This window comes from Podarcis pityusensis (assembly GCF_964106645.2).
Source record: "Podarcis pityusensis genome assembly, chromosome: 2".
Taxonomy (NCBI): Eukaryota; Metazoa; Chordata; class Lepidosauria; order Squamata; family Lacertidae; genus Podarcis; species Podarcis pityusensis.
The window spans coordinates 80,779,746-80,794,776 of NC_138029.1; the positions used below are offsets into that span (position 1 = coordinate 80,779,746).

A 15,031-nucleotide genomic window follows, 5' to 3' on the forward strand; every position below is an offset into this window, starting at 1 on the left:
TCTCTTGGGAGTTGGACAGCCCTGGCTTACATCATGCAACAGATTTTCATGTACAATTTTTTACATTTCCTTGTGTGAGTTTCTTGCATGAAAGTTTCTCTGGATATAATGTGGAAAGGGGTCCCATTAGTTTCATCTTGGAATCAGGATGTGAAATAGCAAATTCGGGGGAACGAATTTTCCGTGATCCTGGTGGAATGATCACAACAATTCCCCCAAAGCAAAACAATTTAATTGAACATAATTGCAGAAGAAAATCTTAGGGATAAGAAAGGAAATGCCACAGTGCAGGAACTGAACACACACAAAAAGTAATGGGGGCGTGATTGAAAGTTTGTCTAAAATGTGACTTGATCTTTTTCACTAAGAACCTTCCGAGAGGGAAAGAGTAGGGCAAATGCCAAAAACTAGTTGGACAAAACCCGTAAGCTTTGTGTCTTATCTATGAGAATCAGTCTATGCGTGTCATGCTAGTTTTTACAGTCATAGTCTACAGTCTTGCACTGATAAAATCAAATTTGACAGTAGCACAATATAGAGGTTTAACTGACAGCACACACAGCACATTTGCTAGTCATAACGCCACAGTTTAATGACTGATGCATCTGGGAAGCTAATTCAGATTTTTTTCTGAATGGGATAAAGGAGCATCCAGTTAATACCAACCATGAATTCAAACCATGTGACAAAACTGATGCTACATACCCTGTTCTTGTTCTGCATATTCTGCAAATTGAACTGCAGGAAAAGAGCCACGTTGTACATACATCCGGAGAGAAAATTCATTCTGTATTTTGTACATCCACCAGTAACAACTGAATGCATCCAGCTTGCTACTTTCAGGTCAACAAAGTAATCAGCCTTTATCTGTTAAATAGCCTAACAATTACAAATTGTGTGCCTGTTTTGAGAAAAAGTACAGGTTATAGAATTATACAAGCAGACATAGTATAAATAAAATATTCATATAAAAATAGTCTCTTACAAAATATACTCTTTTATCCTATGGTTCATTTTCCAAAGATGGAAACTTGTCTGGAGTTTTGCATTTATGTGTGATGCATTATTTCCAACTGGATTTATGTAATGCTCCTTAAAATAAAATAAAAAACTGGACAGGTTATGCACTGGTATCTAGGTGAAGATGAATATCAGTTTGAGATTCCAGACAACTAGCAGCAAACAGCCAAACAAATTATAAAAGATGCCTGCTTTTGTACTTAACATCTATTATTGCAGGAAAAAAACATCCTGCAATTCCAACTAGTAGAAATATCTGAGTAAACAATAATATATACAGCTCAAGGGTGTCCCCTCCTTTCCATATCTACAAAATTATTCCACAAAAAAAGCAGGCTATCTAAATGCAGAATGGTTTTCAAAAATGTCGGTAGAGTTCTTTTTAATTAAATAAATTAATATTAGCTTTATCTGGATAAATTGTTAAATATTGCTATTATTATTATGCCCAGATGTCCCAAATCCCTGTGCTAAAATATCTGCAGCACGACAAAAAGGCAGATAAACCAGTGTTTATATGGAAAACATCAACAATCCTACTTGCAGTAGCACATTGTCTGAAAAAAACGGAAAGACAGGACCAGCAGAAGCTTTTCACAAGTGTAGAAATCCCTAAATCTGCTTAATCCACTCTCTTTAAGTTGAAATTCACACTGGCGCATTGTCACCCCATCCTGTGCAAAGACCATGTTTAAGAATTGTTTGTTCCCCCAGCCCTCTCTTTATGCGTGGTGCCTTTCAATCTCTCGCTCATCCAGTCCCAAAGAGCCCCTTGCCTTGGTCTGGACATGGGCTTTTCCCCTTAAGGCAGTCAATAAATTATGTTCTGAAGGCGCAGAATATCTGAGAGCATTTCCCCCCACTTATTTTTTTTTTTTTTTTTTTTTGATTAGGTGACTTGTTTGTTTCTGTTTCCTTTTTTAAAAAGTCTGATGTTGTTTTTGGACTATTTCTCTAAGTCTTTGATGGGTCTCCACTTAAGCGCTGATATATTAAGAGGGGAAGATGGGATCCATTTGCTGGTTTTCCTTTTGGAAACAGTGTGGGTCTTTGCTACAGTCGTGTGTAGGTGCACTGAGCTTATGTGCAAAAAAAAAATGTGTTTATTCCAAGGCTGTAGGTTTCCCCCTCCCAAGCCACACTTTCATTTACAGGTGTACACTTCTGTTCTTTCACTGCACGTATTACATTTAACATAACAGCACCAATGAAATTTACAGTTGCACTGCCACACTCTTGAATACTGATGAGTATTATAACCTCGACCGCAACACATCAGGTCACAGCCACTGGTCTGCTGGGCTGTTTTGTTGCACATTCTGCCCTGTGTTCCCACACTTCCAGTGACAGGGTCCTCTTCACAGTAGTTGGGCGATTTCTCTATGTACACTAAATCTGTATCCATGGGTTTACGGTAGGAGAGTGGTTTCTTTATCTTAAGAAAAGTTGGGCGTTTATTACGACTTGCCCTCACTGGTTCAACCTGAACGGCTTCGTTGTATTTGTCCTTAAGGATGTAGCCCAGCTCCCTGAATTTAGGAAGAGTTGTCCAGCATGTCTTAGTAGTACATGATCCCGACACACCGTGGCACTTGCATTCCAACTTCATGTTCTCTTCAAGGATCTAGAGTAAAAGGAGGAGAGGGTGTTATATTTAAAACCACAAGAGAGGATGGAGAAGAAGGGTGGTGCGCTTAAATCTGTTTCAGAATATGCAATAAGGACCCCTGATCATTAGGTCCAGTCGTGGCCGACTCTGGGGGTGCGGCCCTCATCTCGCTTTATTGACCGAAGGAGCCGGCGTACAGCTGGTCATGTGGCCAGCATGACTAAGACGCTTCTGGCAAACCAGAGCAGCGCACGGAAACACCATTTACCTTCCCGCCGGAGTGGTACCTATTTATCTACTTGCACTGGCGTGCTTTCGAACTGCTAGGTTGAATATGCAATACTAAGCTCTAATTTCAAAAGTTCTTTATCTTCATAATTACAATGAAGAACAAATGGTAAAAACCAGGCCAGGCTTAAAACACACATTGATGCTTATGGAGCCATTTAATCTAAAAATGCAGCAAACACAGTTTTGTTGCCCTTATTTTTCTAGCTTTACACCTTATGTAGTCATGCTACAAAGTCTACCAACTGGTGTCTTGACCAATGTTTAGAATGTGTTGCCCTAATCTAGAGACCCCTTGTAGGGACAGGGATGCCTACAGAAACAACAAAGAGCCTCATCACACCTTCAAGCAGCTTTTAAATAACAATAAATAAATAAATAAATTTATTATTTATACCCAACCCATCTGGCTGGGTTTCTGGCTCGGTCAAGCACTGCAATATGCTTCAAAAGCTCAGCAAAAAGAAATGGGAGACAGGAGCAATCTGACATGCAGTGTACGCTCGGGTTGCGAACGTGATCCGTGCGGGAGGCACTTTCGCACCCCACAGTGTCCGCAACCCACAGCGCCGCATCTGCGCATGCGTGGGTTGCAATTTGGCACTTCTGCACATGTGCAAAGTGCGATTTAGTGCCTCTGAGCATGCTTGAGCATCGAAACCTGGAAGTAACCCATTCCGGTACTTCCGGGTTTCGGCGCGTCCGTAACCCAAAAACGCGCAACCTGAAGCATCTGTAACCCAAGGTATGACTGTACATCTATTTTACAATTGTCACAGACTGTACTTTTTGCATTTCATGGCCTACATTTTTTTCTTTTCACGTGTTTGTGCTTAAATAAACCTGCCATCTGAGGATAGCGCTTTATGCATCTACTCCATGATGCCTTACATAATAAGTCTTCAAGGTGCTATAAGACTCCCTTTTGTTTTTACTACAATAGTCCAACATAGTTACATCCTCTGAAAATTAAATCTCTCTGTTTCAGGTGGTATAGCTTACCCTGAAATTTAAATGCTGCTGTTTTGAATTCTAGCTAGCCGTGTGGCTTTGTTCAGAGCAGTCTACACTTTTACAGTGCCCAAGTTCCAATTCAGCCCATGAACAGACAGTGACCACAGAGGGAATAAACAGCTCCATTGGAAAGAGCTGAGTAAGCTGCTGCAATGGATCAACAGCTGAAAGGACTTGTGACATGTGTTGAGCTTGCTGTTCTCTGTGATGTATCTTGATGCCAGCTGGAACCAGCTTTGAGACCTTTCTCGTCTAAAAGCGGGGCTGGGCACATGTTGCCATGCCCAAGTTTTCATTCATATCGAAGTGCGAGTCAGACTATCTTTTTTTAGGGACAGGTTATGAGTTAGAAGCAGATTTCGCATCTAGAGATTTCCAGTTAGAGGAGCTCAACTAAGTAAGTAGGAATGGGAGAGATTATTGCCTGGCACCCTGGAGATCTACCAGCAGGCAAGTGTAGTTAGTTCCTTTGTAGATGGCAACTGCTCACATCTAACTTCTGTGTGTCCTCAAAGCTCACTGCAATTGTTTCAAAAACACATGCTTCCTGGTCTAGCACGAGTTCCCCTTTTCATTTACCCCTCCAGTTTTGAAGTCCTGATGTCTTTGGTGAAAACATTCCTCTCCTCTTTCCACACACCCCTCCAACCACTTCCTTGTTAATATTGTCTGACAAACAATATAACAACTTTAACAAACCTTGGCATATTAGTATTCTTGTCACATTCCACAAGTTCCTCTCAGGTTCCTGTCCTTTTTTTCAAAGTCTTGCCAATATGACAAGAATAAAGAACTAACACAGATTACTGGTTTCCAGGCAGGTCCCAGTCCCAGTTAGCAATAGCCAAAATATACTCAAAGACTTCTGAAATACAATTTACACTATTTCTGTTGTTTTTGTTACCATCACCACCACTGGGTTAGCTGGGTTAGTCTGTTGCAGCAAAAGCAACAGAGTATTGTGGCACCCTAAAGGCTTAACACATTTAATATGGCATAAATGTTTGTCATCCAGAGTCCACGAACGCTTGGCCCATAATAAATGTGTTGGTCTTTAAAATGCTTCAAGGCTCGTTATTGTTATGCTTTTCTATTGTATCTTTCAGTGAACAAAGTGCCTTCCTGCCACCCTTTGACACAGGCTAGTCTGAGAGACACTGACTTGCTTAAGGTTACCAAGTGACCTTCATGACTGAACAGGAATGTTAAGCTGCATTTTGACCCAAATCCAAACCCAGCACCCTATTATTGCTATCTTCCTGGTCCCAGCAGAGCCTGAAAGGCTTGACTAGTTTGCCACAGGTAATAGTTCAAATTATACCAGCATATAATAATAAACACAGCAAGATGTGCAGTCTTCAAATTGCAAGCTTGCTTACACACACACACACACACACACACACACACACACAGTTCCAGCAGCAAACCTGTGGTTTGAAAGCAAAAGGTTTAGGCTATCCTAAATGCTGATATAAGCAGTCTTTTTAACCTTGCCCACATTTTCTCTAAGCCTCTGGGATGAATTGATGGCACTTGTTAATCTATCCATCTGTCTCTTCTCCCCCCTCAACTAATTAGCATCAAAAATTTGGGTGTGTGCACTGTGTATTATCTATAAGTAGTCAAAATTGAACTATGGTATTCTATACTTAATGCATAGCAATTCTACACTATTTCTAATCACAATGCAGAACATACAATCAAGAGTTTAAACCCTTGATTTCTTTTCTTCTGTTGCTGTACTACACTTCCACTAAGGAAAAATAAATTCTGGGGGTGGCGCATACTTGCAAAAATGTGTATACCCAAACCACCCCCTTGGAACTGCCCCTTACCTTCCAAACAAGCCAGAGAGCTTTTAAATTTTGGGAGGCTCTCACAATATCTCGCAGGGCCATCTGAGCTTCCACAAGATTTCTCAACAGCCTCCCCAAGCCCAGTAAGCAAGTCAGAGACTTTAAAAGTGTTTTCGACACTGGGAAAACTCAGAGCATAGGAGCTTTCAAGATCTCCACTTTGCGTGCAATTGATTTGTGGGATTTCAACCAGCCAGCTTTCAACCACGTAAGGTTGAAATGGGGCAAATTAATTGCACGCAAGACACGATTGTACTGTACATGCAAATTCCCCTCAATTGAAAGCAAATCCATATACTTTAGGGCCTGTCTGTTAACATCAGGTTTTTTTGACAGGTAAGAGCAACTTCGGCCAAAATGGGAGTGGTGCAGATGACCGCGTTGTGGCTTAACTAATGAAGAAATCCCAGCCTGCTCAACAGCGAGGAAGCCATGCAGCCATATTTTGCCTTCTCTGTGCAATTTAGGGGTGTTTGAAGCTGAAAGGGCAAAGCTACACATCAGAATAAAAAATCCCCTAAAAAGTGGTGATGATGACACACTTGGCTAACATTACCACTTTCCCCAAAGAGGAAAGAACCATCAAATATTTTGTTGAAACTGGCCATCCAGGATTTCAGGACACCTTTGACACAATTATCCCTGTCCTCCTAAATTTAGGTATGACTAATGGCCTATGGTTTTCAACTGGACTTCATCCTACTTGATTGATTGATTGATTGATTGATTGATTAAGGTGTTTTTATTCTGTATTTCACCACAACCATCACATGGAAAATAAAATCCAACAAAACATAATACATAATAAAGCCATTAAAACCAATTCACAGAGAATTAGTTGTACTCCTATTAATAATAATAATTTTATTGTTTATACCCCACCCATCTGGCTGGGTTTGCCCAGCCACTCTGGGTGGCTTCCAGCAATATAATAATAAAATGTTAGACATTAAAAACTTCCCTGAACAGCGCTGCTTTCAGATGCTTTATAAAAGTTCCCATTGCCCATGACTACGGTCAGGGGCATTGGGAATTTGCAATAATTTGTTATAAGAAGCCTACGGGGGGAGGGGGTTCCCTTTGCTATTTGCCTGTGTCATTTGACAAGAGAAACCAAGTAAAGGGATATTTTAATGTGTTGTTTGTATTTGTTGTTAACTGGATTTCTTACCTACCCTTCACCATAAGGTCCCAGTGCAGGTTACAACAATATAAACATGCAAGATTGAAATCAGTTGAAACCATTTACAATCAGAATAATATTGAGGGATATAGATAGATGTCAATATCAGGTGTCAACGACCAGGGCAAAGATGTATGTCTTTAGTAGGTTTGAATCAAGAAATGCACTCAGTACTGTTCTGCTTACACTTCCTCTACCCCCTACAGCCCCCTGTGTATCCTGCAAAGCTTCTCAAGAGTTGAGGGTTCTTAAAGTCTAGGACAACATGGAAAGTGATGCTGTGGGCTGGAGCGGGAACTATCAAAACCACTCCCTTTCTGTGAGGAACCTCTGCTGGTTCCCAGTTTCCTCTGTTAATTGAAGGAGCAAGTCTGGATCCAACCCATTACATTTATGGATACAGCATAAATTAGAAATTGAAATTTAGCATTTAACTTTTAATAGGAATAGATTTGTTCCTTCATTTTCTGAAATCAGCTTTCAAGTTCTTAATATATTATTGCTACTGTTTGTTACTTAAGCTTGATTTATCTTTAAGCTGCTTTCTGTAGTTAAAAGCTACTGCTTTGGTAGTTTGTATTTAAGTCATCTTCTTCCACCGACACCAATATACAAATATCATAGATGAATCATTACATATTGCTAATAGTTTTCAGCTATGTAAACAACTCCTAAAAAAAGGTGAAGAGTTGTCTGCTATTACATACCCACCAAGGCTAAAGTAAAAGCCAATAGGCTTATCAAGAGCAATTTTCTGACCAATCAGAATAGAAAGCCTATGAAAAATAAATTACTGAAGAAGTTGTAAATCCTTTTCATTGGATATATTTTATGGTGGACAAACACACCATTATATGGATGTCTTCCCAAGGATGAATCATGAGCTGCTTCCTTGGAAATGAACCTCAAAGAAACCAATAGGACTAACTTCTGAATAAATATAATTGGGGGAAAGTATATGTTTTAAGACTTAAATGTTGAGGAGACTTTAATTGCTGTGATTCTTCTGAGAAAATTCCATCTGCAACTGCAAAATTGAAATAGCATCCTAATTCCATTTTTTATGGAGAGCCCTTAAAAAGACAAAGGTCGTGGATCTATATGTCTAGGGGATAACATAGCCAGCAGCTTCTTTGACATTTGGTTTTTCTCCTCAGCAATGTAAGTGGCTAGATGGGAGACTTCAAATAAACCTCTGGCTGTGCAAGCAGTTCTCCAACATACACATGCCTACAGCTCCTTTGGAATGTAGCCATAAAACTCAAAAGGTTTGAAAGCAAAGATCAGCAATGCTAATCAAACAACAGCAAAGTGAAGGGGAGGAAAACAATTTTAAATGGCAAGATTAACACCTGAGCTTCAAGGCCTAGGTGGCTTTGCTGCTGATACCATAATATCACTTGATTCCAGAGGTATCAGAGCAGCCTCAGTCAGTTTTTAATTATTCAACAGTAGGATGTTCTTCTAGACTTCCTGGAGTCTATGGTAATTTTCAAAAGTTCCAGACACGTGAGGGCATTGAAAGCTTCTTCTTTTTTTCTTTTTCTTTTTCTGCTGGCATGACTTGAGATAGCTGAGTGCTATAGCACATATTTTTGGTTACCGTGGTTGTACATCAGATTTTTTTTCTATACGAAGCTTCTTGACTTCAAGGCCAAACTAAGAATGGCACATGTAGAAGAAGAAAAATCTTTCTCCTTGAGGTGCCATCTCCACAAATACACAACACATCAGCAAAGAGACCACACGCTGTCTCTCGTTCACTTTCCCCATTGTTAAAATGGTATACACAAACACCCTAGCAGTTTGCCACGGAAATTAGAAGCACAATTCTAATGAGGAAAGATGGAGGACAAAAATACCAGTGTTGATGGAGGTAACTTGCAATGACTAGCAAATAAAGAATGACCAGTATTCCTAGAAGGACAAAATAATAGGTGCATTACATCCACTTGCAAAACCAGTACAGGTATTTTGAGTTCTAGGAGTGGAACTTGAAAATGCAGGGGTAGCCATTGCTCTACCTGTAGAGTCATTCTGAAATTCTTTGAAAGTCAGTCCATTTATTTGAACTTTAGGTTTACCCAGTGCTTTTTTCCTATAAAAACGGTGTGGTACTCACCATGAAGTTGTTACAGTAAGTGCCACTCTTTCAACCTGTGCTTTTCTTCTAGAAAAAAGCTTGCCAGTGGACTGGAGTAAATTTACGGATTATTTGAAAAGTATTTGTGACGACCAGATGACATTTGTAGGTTTGCAAGAAGTTCTGTGAGGAATAATATTAGAAATATTGCAAAAATGGAGAAGGAGACGTGATATGTTAAGAATGTAAAGGCAATATTAAGTTAGGAAATGCGTAAGAAGTGATTAAGACGGAGGATTGTCAGAGGTGCTGATGGAAGTCCAATAAGAATGTATTTGTGATAAATTGTTTTATGTTTTATCAATTTGGATGTCAAAAAACAATAAAAATATCTTTTTTAAAAAAAGAAAAAAGGTTGCCAGTACTTACATACCCTTGAGTACCACCAGAAAAAAAGCATGAGGTTTACCTTTTCCTTTTTATCTTGATCTGTTCTGCTGCTGCTGCTACTACTGCTGCTGCTGCTGCTGCTGCTGCTACTACTACTACTACTACTACTAAGACTTGTGAAGCTAAATTGCACAGGAGTCCTCATCTTGACCCACAGGTTTATAGAGCAGAGAAATGTAACATGACTGGGTCAGTGGAGCATGAGACTCTTAATCTCAGGGTCATGGGCTTCAGCCCAACGTTGGGCAAAAGATTCCTGCATTGCAGGGGGTTGGACTAGATGACCCTCATGGCCCCTTCTATAATTCCACGACAAAACATGTTCAAGTTCTAATTCAAGGGTGGAGGCAATGGGCAGATATTATTTAGCATGGACCTAGTGAAAAGAAGGGTGGAATATAAATTGGAAAAAGAAATGGGAGAGGAGGAGGAGTCTGGGAGTGATATACCAAAATTCAAATTTTCACAAGCAAAAATATCCAAAGAGAATAGAGGAAGGCCTGTAGCCCAGTGGCAGGGTTCATGCCTTGCATGCAAAAGGTCCTAGGTTCAATTTATGGCATCTCTAGGCTGGAAAAGACCTCTATTTGAAACCCTGGTGAGCATCTCTATCAGTTGAACAGGTAACAAGGAGCTTTGTGGATCAATGGTCTAATACAGTATGAGGCTGCTTCCATGTTCAGCCACTCTCACACAACTGTTTAGAAATCGAGATTCTTCCATTGACCTTGCCTTTTTCATCTCCTTTCAAATCAGTTCCTATTTCGGCGTGCTCATTTTGTAACTTATGATCTCATCTTGATCAGCTATGTAAGACTTCATTCTTTGTTGTATTTGCTCCGAACTCTCTTATACCACAGATTTCTACTCGAGTGCTGAAGGAAAAGCAAAGTGCTCCCTGTGCAGGACATGATAGGATTACTAAGTCAGCACACCTATGTCCCTCTGCTGAAGAGACACATCAAATAAAAAGCCACCTTGATATGCCCTTGGTTGCAGGAGCCTTCTAATGCAGCCTGTGTCATGATTTATAACAATGACTCATAACACGGTGTTATATTTAATATGATGTAATGCTGATGCAAAATGCCATTCAGTGAATTTCAATGTCACGAAAGAGAGAGCAGGAGCACAATTCAATAATTTGCTTTCCGCTCAGAACCAAAATGTTGTTCTTTGAAAGGTATTGGCTCTTTCTTACACCCTATCTTATTCTACAGTAACACCGTCTGAAAATGCATTTCTGTTTTTCTCTAATAAATGACAGGCTTTCCCTGCTACACTCACATGGCCTCAGTAAAAAGGAAGTTGAATTTGCTAAAGCTAATGCATGAACATTTCTCAACCACAGCATGACTTTCAAACAAGCACCTTGTGGCAGAGAACCTCTTCATCACCCATCATTCTACTCCACTGCCATTTAAATGTTCCCACAAAAAGCCCCAACCCAAGGAGGCTGACAATTTTTTTAAAAAAACACAGAAAATAATGAATTCATGTTACAACATCAGCAAAAAAAAAAAAAAAAAAAAAAAAAACCATAATAAAACTATATAAAATTACAAAAGAGATTTTTTTAAAATCAGAAAAATGGCAACTAATTAAAAACATGATTGCATTTTTTTAAAATACAACGCGTAGGAAAGAGCAGCAGAGAATCATGAGGTGATATCCAACTTTCTCAGAGAAGATCCACCGAAATCAACAGACATACATGACTTAAGTCTATTGATTTCAGTTTGTCTGCTCCAAGTATGGCTGCTGGATATAGTCCACGGTCATTCTGCTATCTTGGAGTTTGCTTATAATAACGTTTTGGTGTTATGGTAATGATGAGCTTTGTGTTCACATGCTCCACCTGCCCTCACTCAGTTAACTAGCTACTTTCTCTTTAATGTAAATCCTAGCTTCCCATTACATTCCAAGGAGGCTTTGTGCTAAAGTGTGCTAATCATTCCTCAGCATCTATGAAATTATATTAAAAGTGCATTAAAGGCATCTTATGATATTAGAGTCACTCTGATGAAGTACTCCCAAATATCAGTGTTGATGTAGAACACAATTCCATATGTGTCCTAAGTCAAATATGTTGTAAGGGAGCAATCCTAAGCTTTTGGGAAAGGCAGCTAGGACAATGTTGGATACTGCAGATCTCCATTTCCATGGCCAGAAATGGAGGCCCACAGTTGGATGGAAAGGTCCAAGGATGAAGGTCTGCCCAGTGTGGAGCCAGAAAGTCCCACATTTACTGATCCAGCCTTGGAGTTCCACTGACTCCAAAGCTCCCTACATTTCCAGAACCAGCAAGGGAAAAAGGGGAAATAATAATAAAAACAAAAGCGTCCACCTCACCATCTGCTGTAGTCTGTGCAAGTCCAGTCCTCTGCTGTGGACTTTATCCTGTCAGCCCACATAAGATTGTTTTGTCTAATAATCAAGAATTTGGTAGATGTTCTAGGATATTGGTCTTTTGGTGGGTTATAATAAAGGTTATACTGAGTACTTTTATTATATTTGCAAGTATGAGGTCAACTCCATGTATTAGGTGTCCCCCAGCAAACACTCAAATTATGTGAGGATATATTTATACCACATGAAATAGCATCATTCAACACTTCTATCAATTTCTCCACTTCTCTGTAGACCTTCAGTAATACCATCCGGTCCAGTGTTGGACTACAACACCAATAGATTGCCAACAACTCCAAACAGTTCAGCAGTTCTACCCAAGGCATGCAGGAAAATATCTCCACATCAAAACAGATTCTTTGCCTTCTGGGGAAATGGCAGGTGGCCAAAGTCACCACACACCCTATCCCTTCAGATAATACCCTCAATAAAATGAAAGCTTTCATGATCAGATTGTTGGGTGCATATGGAGTGCTTAAGAGCCAGTTCTGCCATGATGTTTTACATCTCCAGGATGCCTTTGGAATGGATTCTGTGATTTGAACACTTTTCCATGAGAATGGGTTGGCCATACATCATATTCAAATGTGACACCCTGAGCTGAAGCTCCTCCCACCCCCCATTTATTGTTTGAAGAGCTAGTTCATTGAAGGATCTCTGAAATGACCCATTTCCAAAATGGAATTGGAATCTATATGAATAGTCCCATCAGCTAATCTGTAGATTCACAATGCTACACTAAAACTTGCACTAGCTAACAGAAACAACAATAGGTCTGTTTACACAACTCCATTGCCACCACCACAATAGATTAGCAAATGCATGACAGGAAGTGAAATTGTCTTCACTGGTGCATTGCCAATGCACTTGTTAACTATGTCCACTAGTGACTGCACATTTATCAATAGAAAGAAAAGTTCCCCTATATGTGCTGTGTGTATGTGACTTTTTTTTACCCTATTAGCAAATGTGTGCACTGGGACATGTGATCAGCTGGTACAAAAGCATATGGAGCACAGCCAGCTGATACAGTAACTGCTCCCTCGTCACATGTTCACTGAATCTGTGAGTGAGGATGATGTGTACAGTCTTTATGATCAACTCTGGTATGCAAGATTAGGGGAAGAGCACACCATGATACTTTGCACACACATGTTTATAAGGAATCTCTTGTTCCATTTATCTCTGACTCTGAACGCCCTGGTTAGCGCCAAGGTCGAGTGCATGTGGAGCCTTGTCATTCATTTCTGGGAAATGAAATTCTACTTGTCTACATAAATATTCTTCAGCAAATATATGTTAAACTCCATGAATCGCAGAATAAAACCTAGAGCACAAAGGAGGCACATCAACATTCTCACAGAGAAACTGAAGTATGTGCCATATATAAGGCCTTTTAAATTCAATTTGCAACTATATTTTAGCTGCATTTGCAGATTTGAATATGACATCATTTGTGGAGGTAGGATACTGAAGAACTCAAGTGCCTTGAAATGCATTGTCCTGTCATCCAAAATATAATTGTTGCATGATCCTACCCAGAGACATACATGCAGGGACAGCCATTGGGTGAGAGTGTGTGGAAGATGCTAAAGCTATAGTTCAGAAGGATGTATGGATCTAGAATTGGCCTCCACAGTCACTTACTGACTCACTGTTAAAACTGTGTTCATGGAAGACAATCCTACTTGTCTACGAGTGATCGCCAAAGAAGAAGAAGATAGTTCAGATGAAACAGATTTGGGGAAACACTTCCTGTCACTGCCAGCAGCATCACATTCAAAGTCATTCTGAATACCGTGATATTTTTGCTTCCATATTTCAGAAACCAGGTGGAACACAATCATTAATGTACAAAGCTTGAAATACCATGCACATCTCCTTCATCCCCAGTGTTTACTTTATTAAGTAATTTGTGCCAACCACACAAGAAAACCTGCATGCTATTTTTAAGGCATTGTTTTCTTGCCAATTGGGGTGGCAGGGGGAATTACCCAGGTGCCATATAGTAGTATGGTTTAATTGCTAGATTTAATTAAGTTTAATTGGTGCAACAAACCTTCAGATTAACGAACAACACAGGCAGACTATGATGAATCTTCACACTTCAAAGAGTTCAAAGCCAGGTTCCTGATCCAATGTTCAGGAGCAGTTATTAAAACTACTTTAAGCCAGGAGAACCACAAATATGGTAAATGAAAACGCTTAAAATGCATTCATATTTTGCCTTTGGAACCAGCTTTCAGAGATATCAGTTCTGAATACAAAGGTCAGACCAAGGTGTTTGGGCCACAAAAATAAGTCTATAATTCAAGCCCCCTTTGTGCTGGGTGTATCTCTGTGTGTGGATTGGATGGAGGTGGGCAAAGGGACACTAGTGTTGCTCTGCCAGCACAGACCCTGTTCCACCCGCTGAACATGCAGCTGGGTGGAAGTACCACTGGTGGGATCCCTGTGATAGTCTGCAGAAAAACCCAACACAGGGTGCTGCAAGAGTGAAATGGGACTGGAAGAATGGAAGCTGCAGCCACATCCTCTTTTTCCTGCCACTCAACTGACCTGCCAGAGGGACATCACAATTTACATAAGATTGGACTTTGCCCTGGGAGCAATGGGTTGCCCACTTCTGAACTAGAGACAGAAACAAACAAGAGGTTTCTGGGCAAGTACAGATACTAACCTGAGAATGTGCATGTTTCCCAGTGAATCTGTAAAATGCAGTCAACAGATGCACATTCCCTAAGGCCTGTTGCTGATGATGGATCTTGCCTGGAGAATGTACAAAAACCTGTTGACATATGCACATTACTCAAGGCCTATTGTAGACTAAGCAGTTATATTGAACAGGAAATGTGTGTGTTACATGTACGTGATCCATGAGATGTGGTGTATGTGCACAATGACCAGTTGTTATGCACATTAACCACTCTACTCACAGTATCTCTAACATACACATGGGTGTAGAGAGACAGAAATGTGAGGTCAGATGGAAATGAAATGGGGGGGGGGAGTCATGTAGCAAATACATTAAAACTGAAATGTGTGCAAAATAAACACAGTGACCATTTACAACAGCAGCAATTGATAAAACAAACATCTTAGCACTGCTTGATTCATGA

General features: G+C 40.1%; 1 protein-coding gene across 4 annotated transcripts in view; it reads right to left on the bottom strand.

The window, feature by feature from the left end:
• Positions 1 to 566: 566 nt before the first annotated feature.
• WNT7A (Wnt family member 7A) overlaps positions 567 to 15,031 on the bottom strand; it is a 52,122-nt gene continuing 37,657 nt past the window's right edge. For all 4 annotated transcript variants that reach the window (XM_080996822.1, XM_080996821.1, XM_080996820.1 and 1 more), the window contains exon 4: positions 567 to 2,644. In XM_080996822.1, coding sequence (XP_080852948.1) covers positions 2,165 to 2,644 — 480 coding nt within the window. In that variant the 3' untranslated portion in view covers positions 567 to 2,164. The remainder of the gene's footprint in view (positions 2,645 to 15,031) is intronic.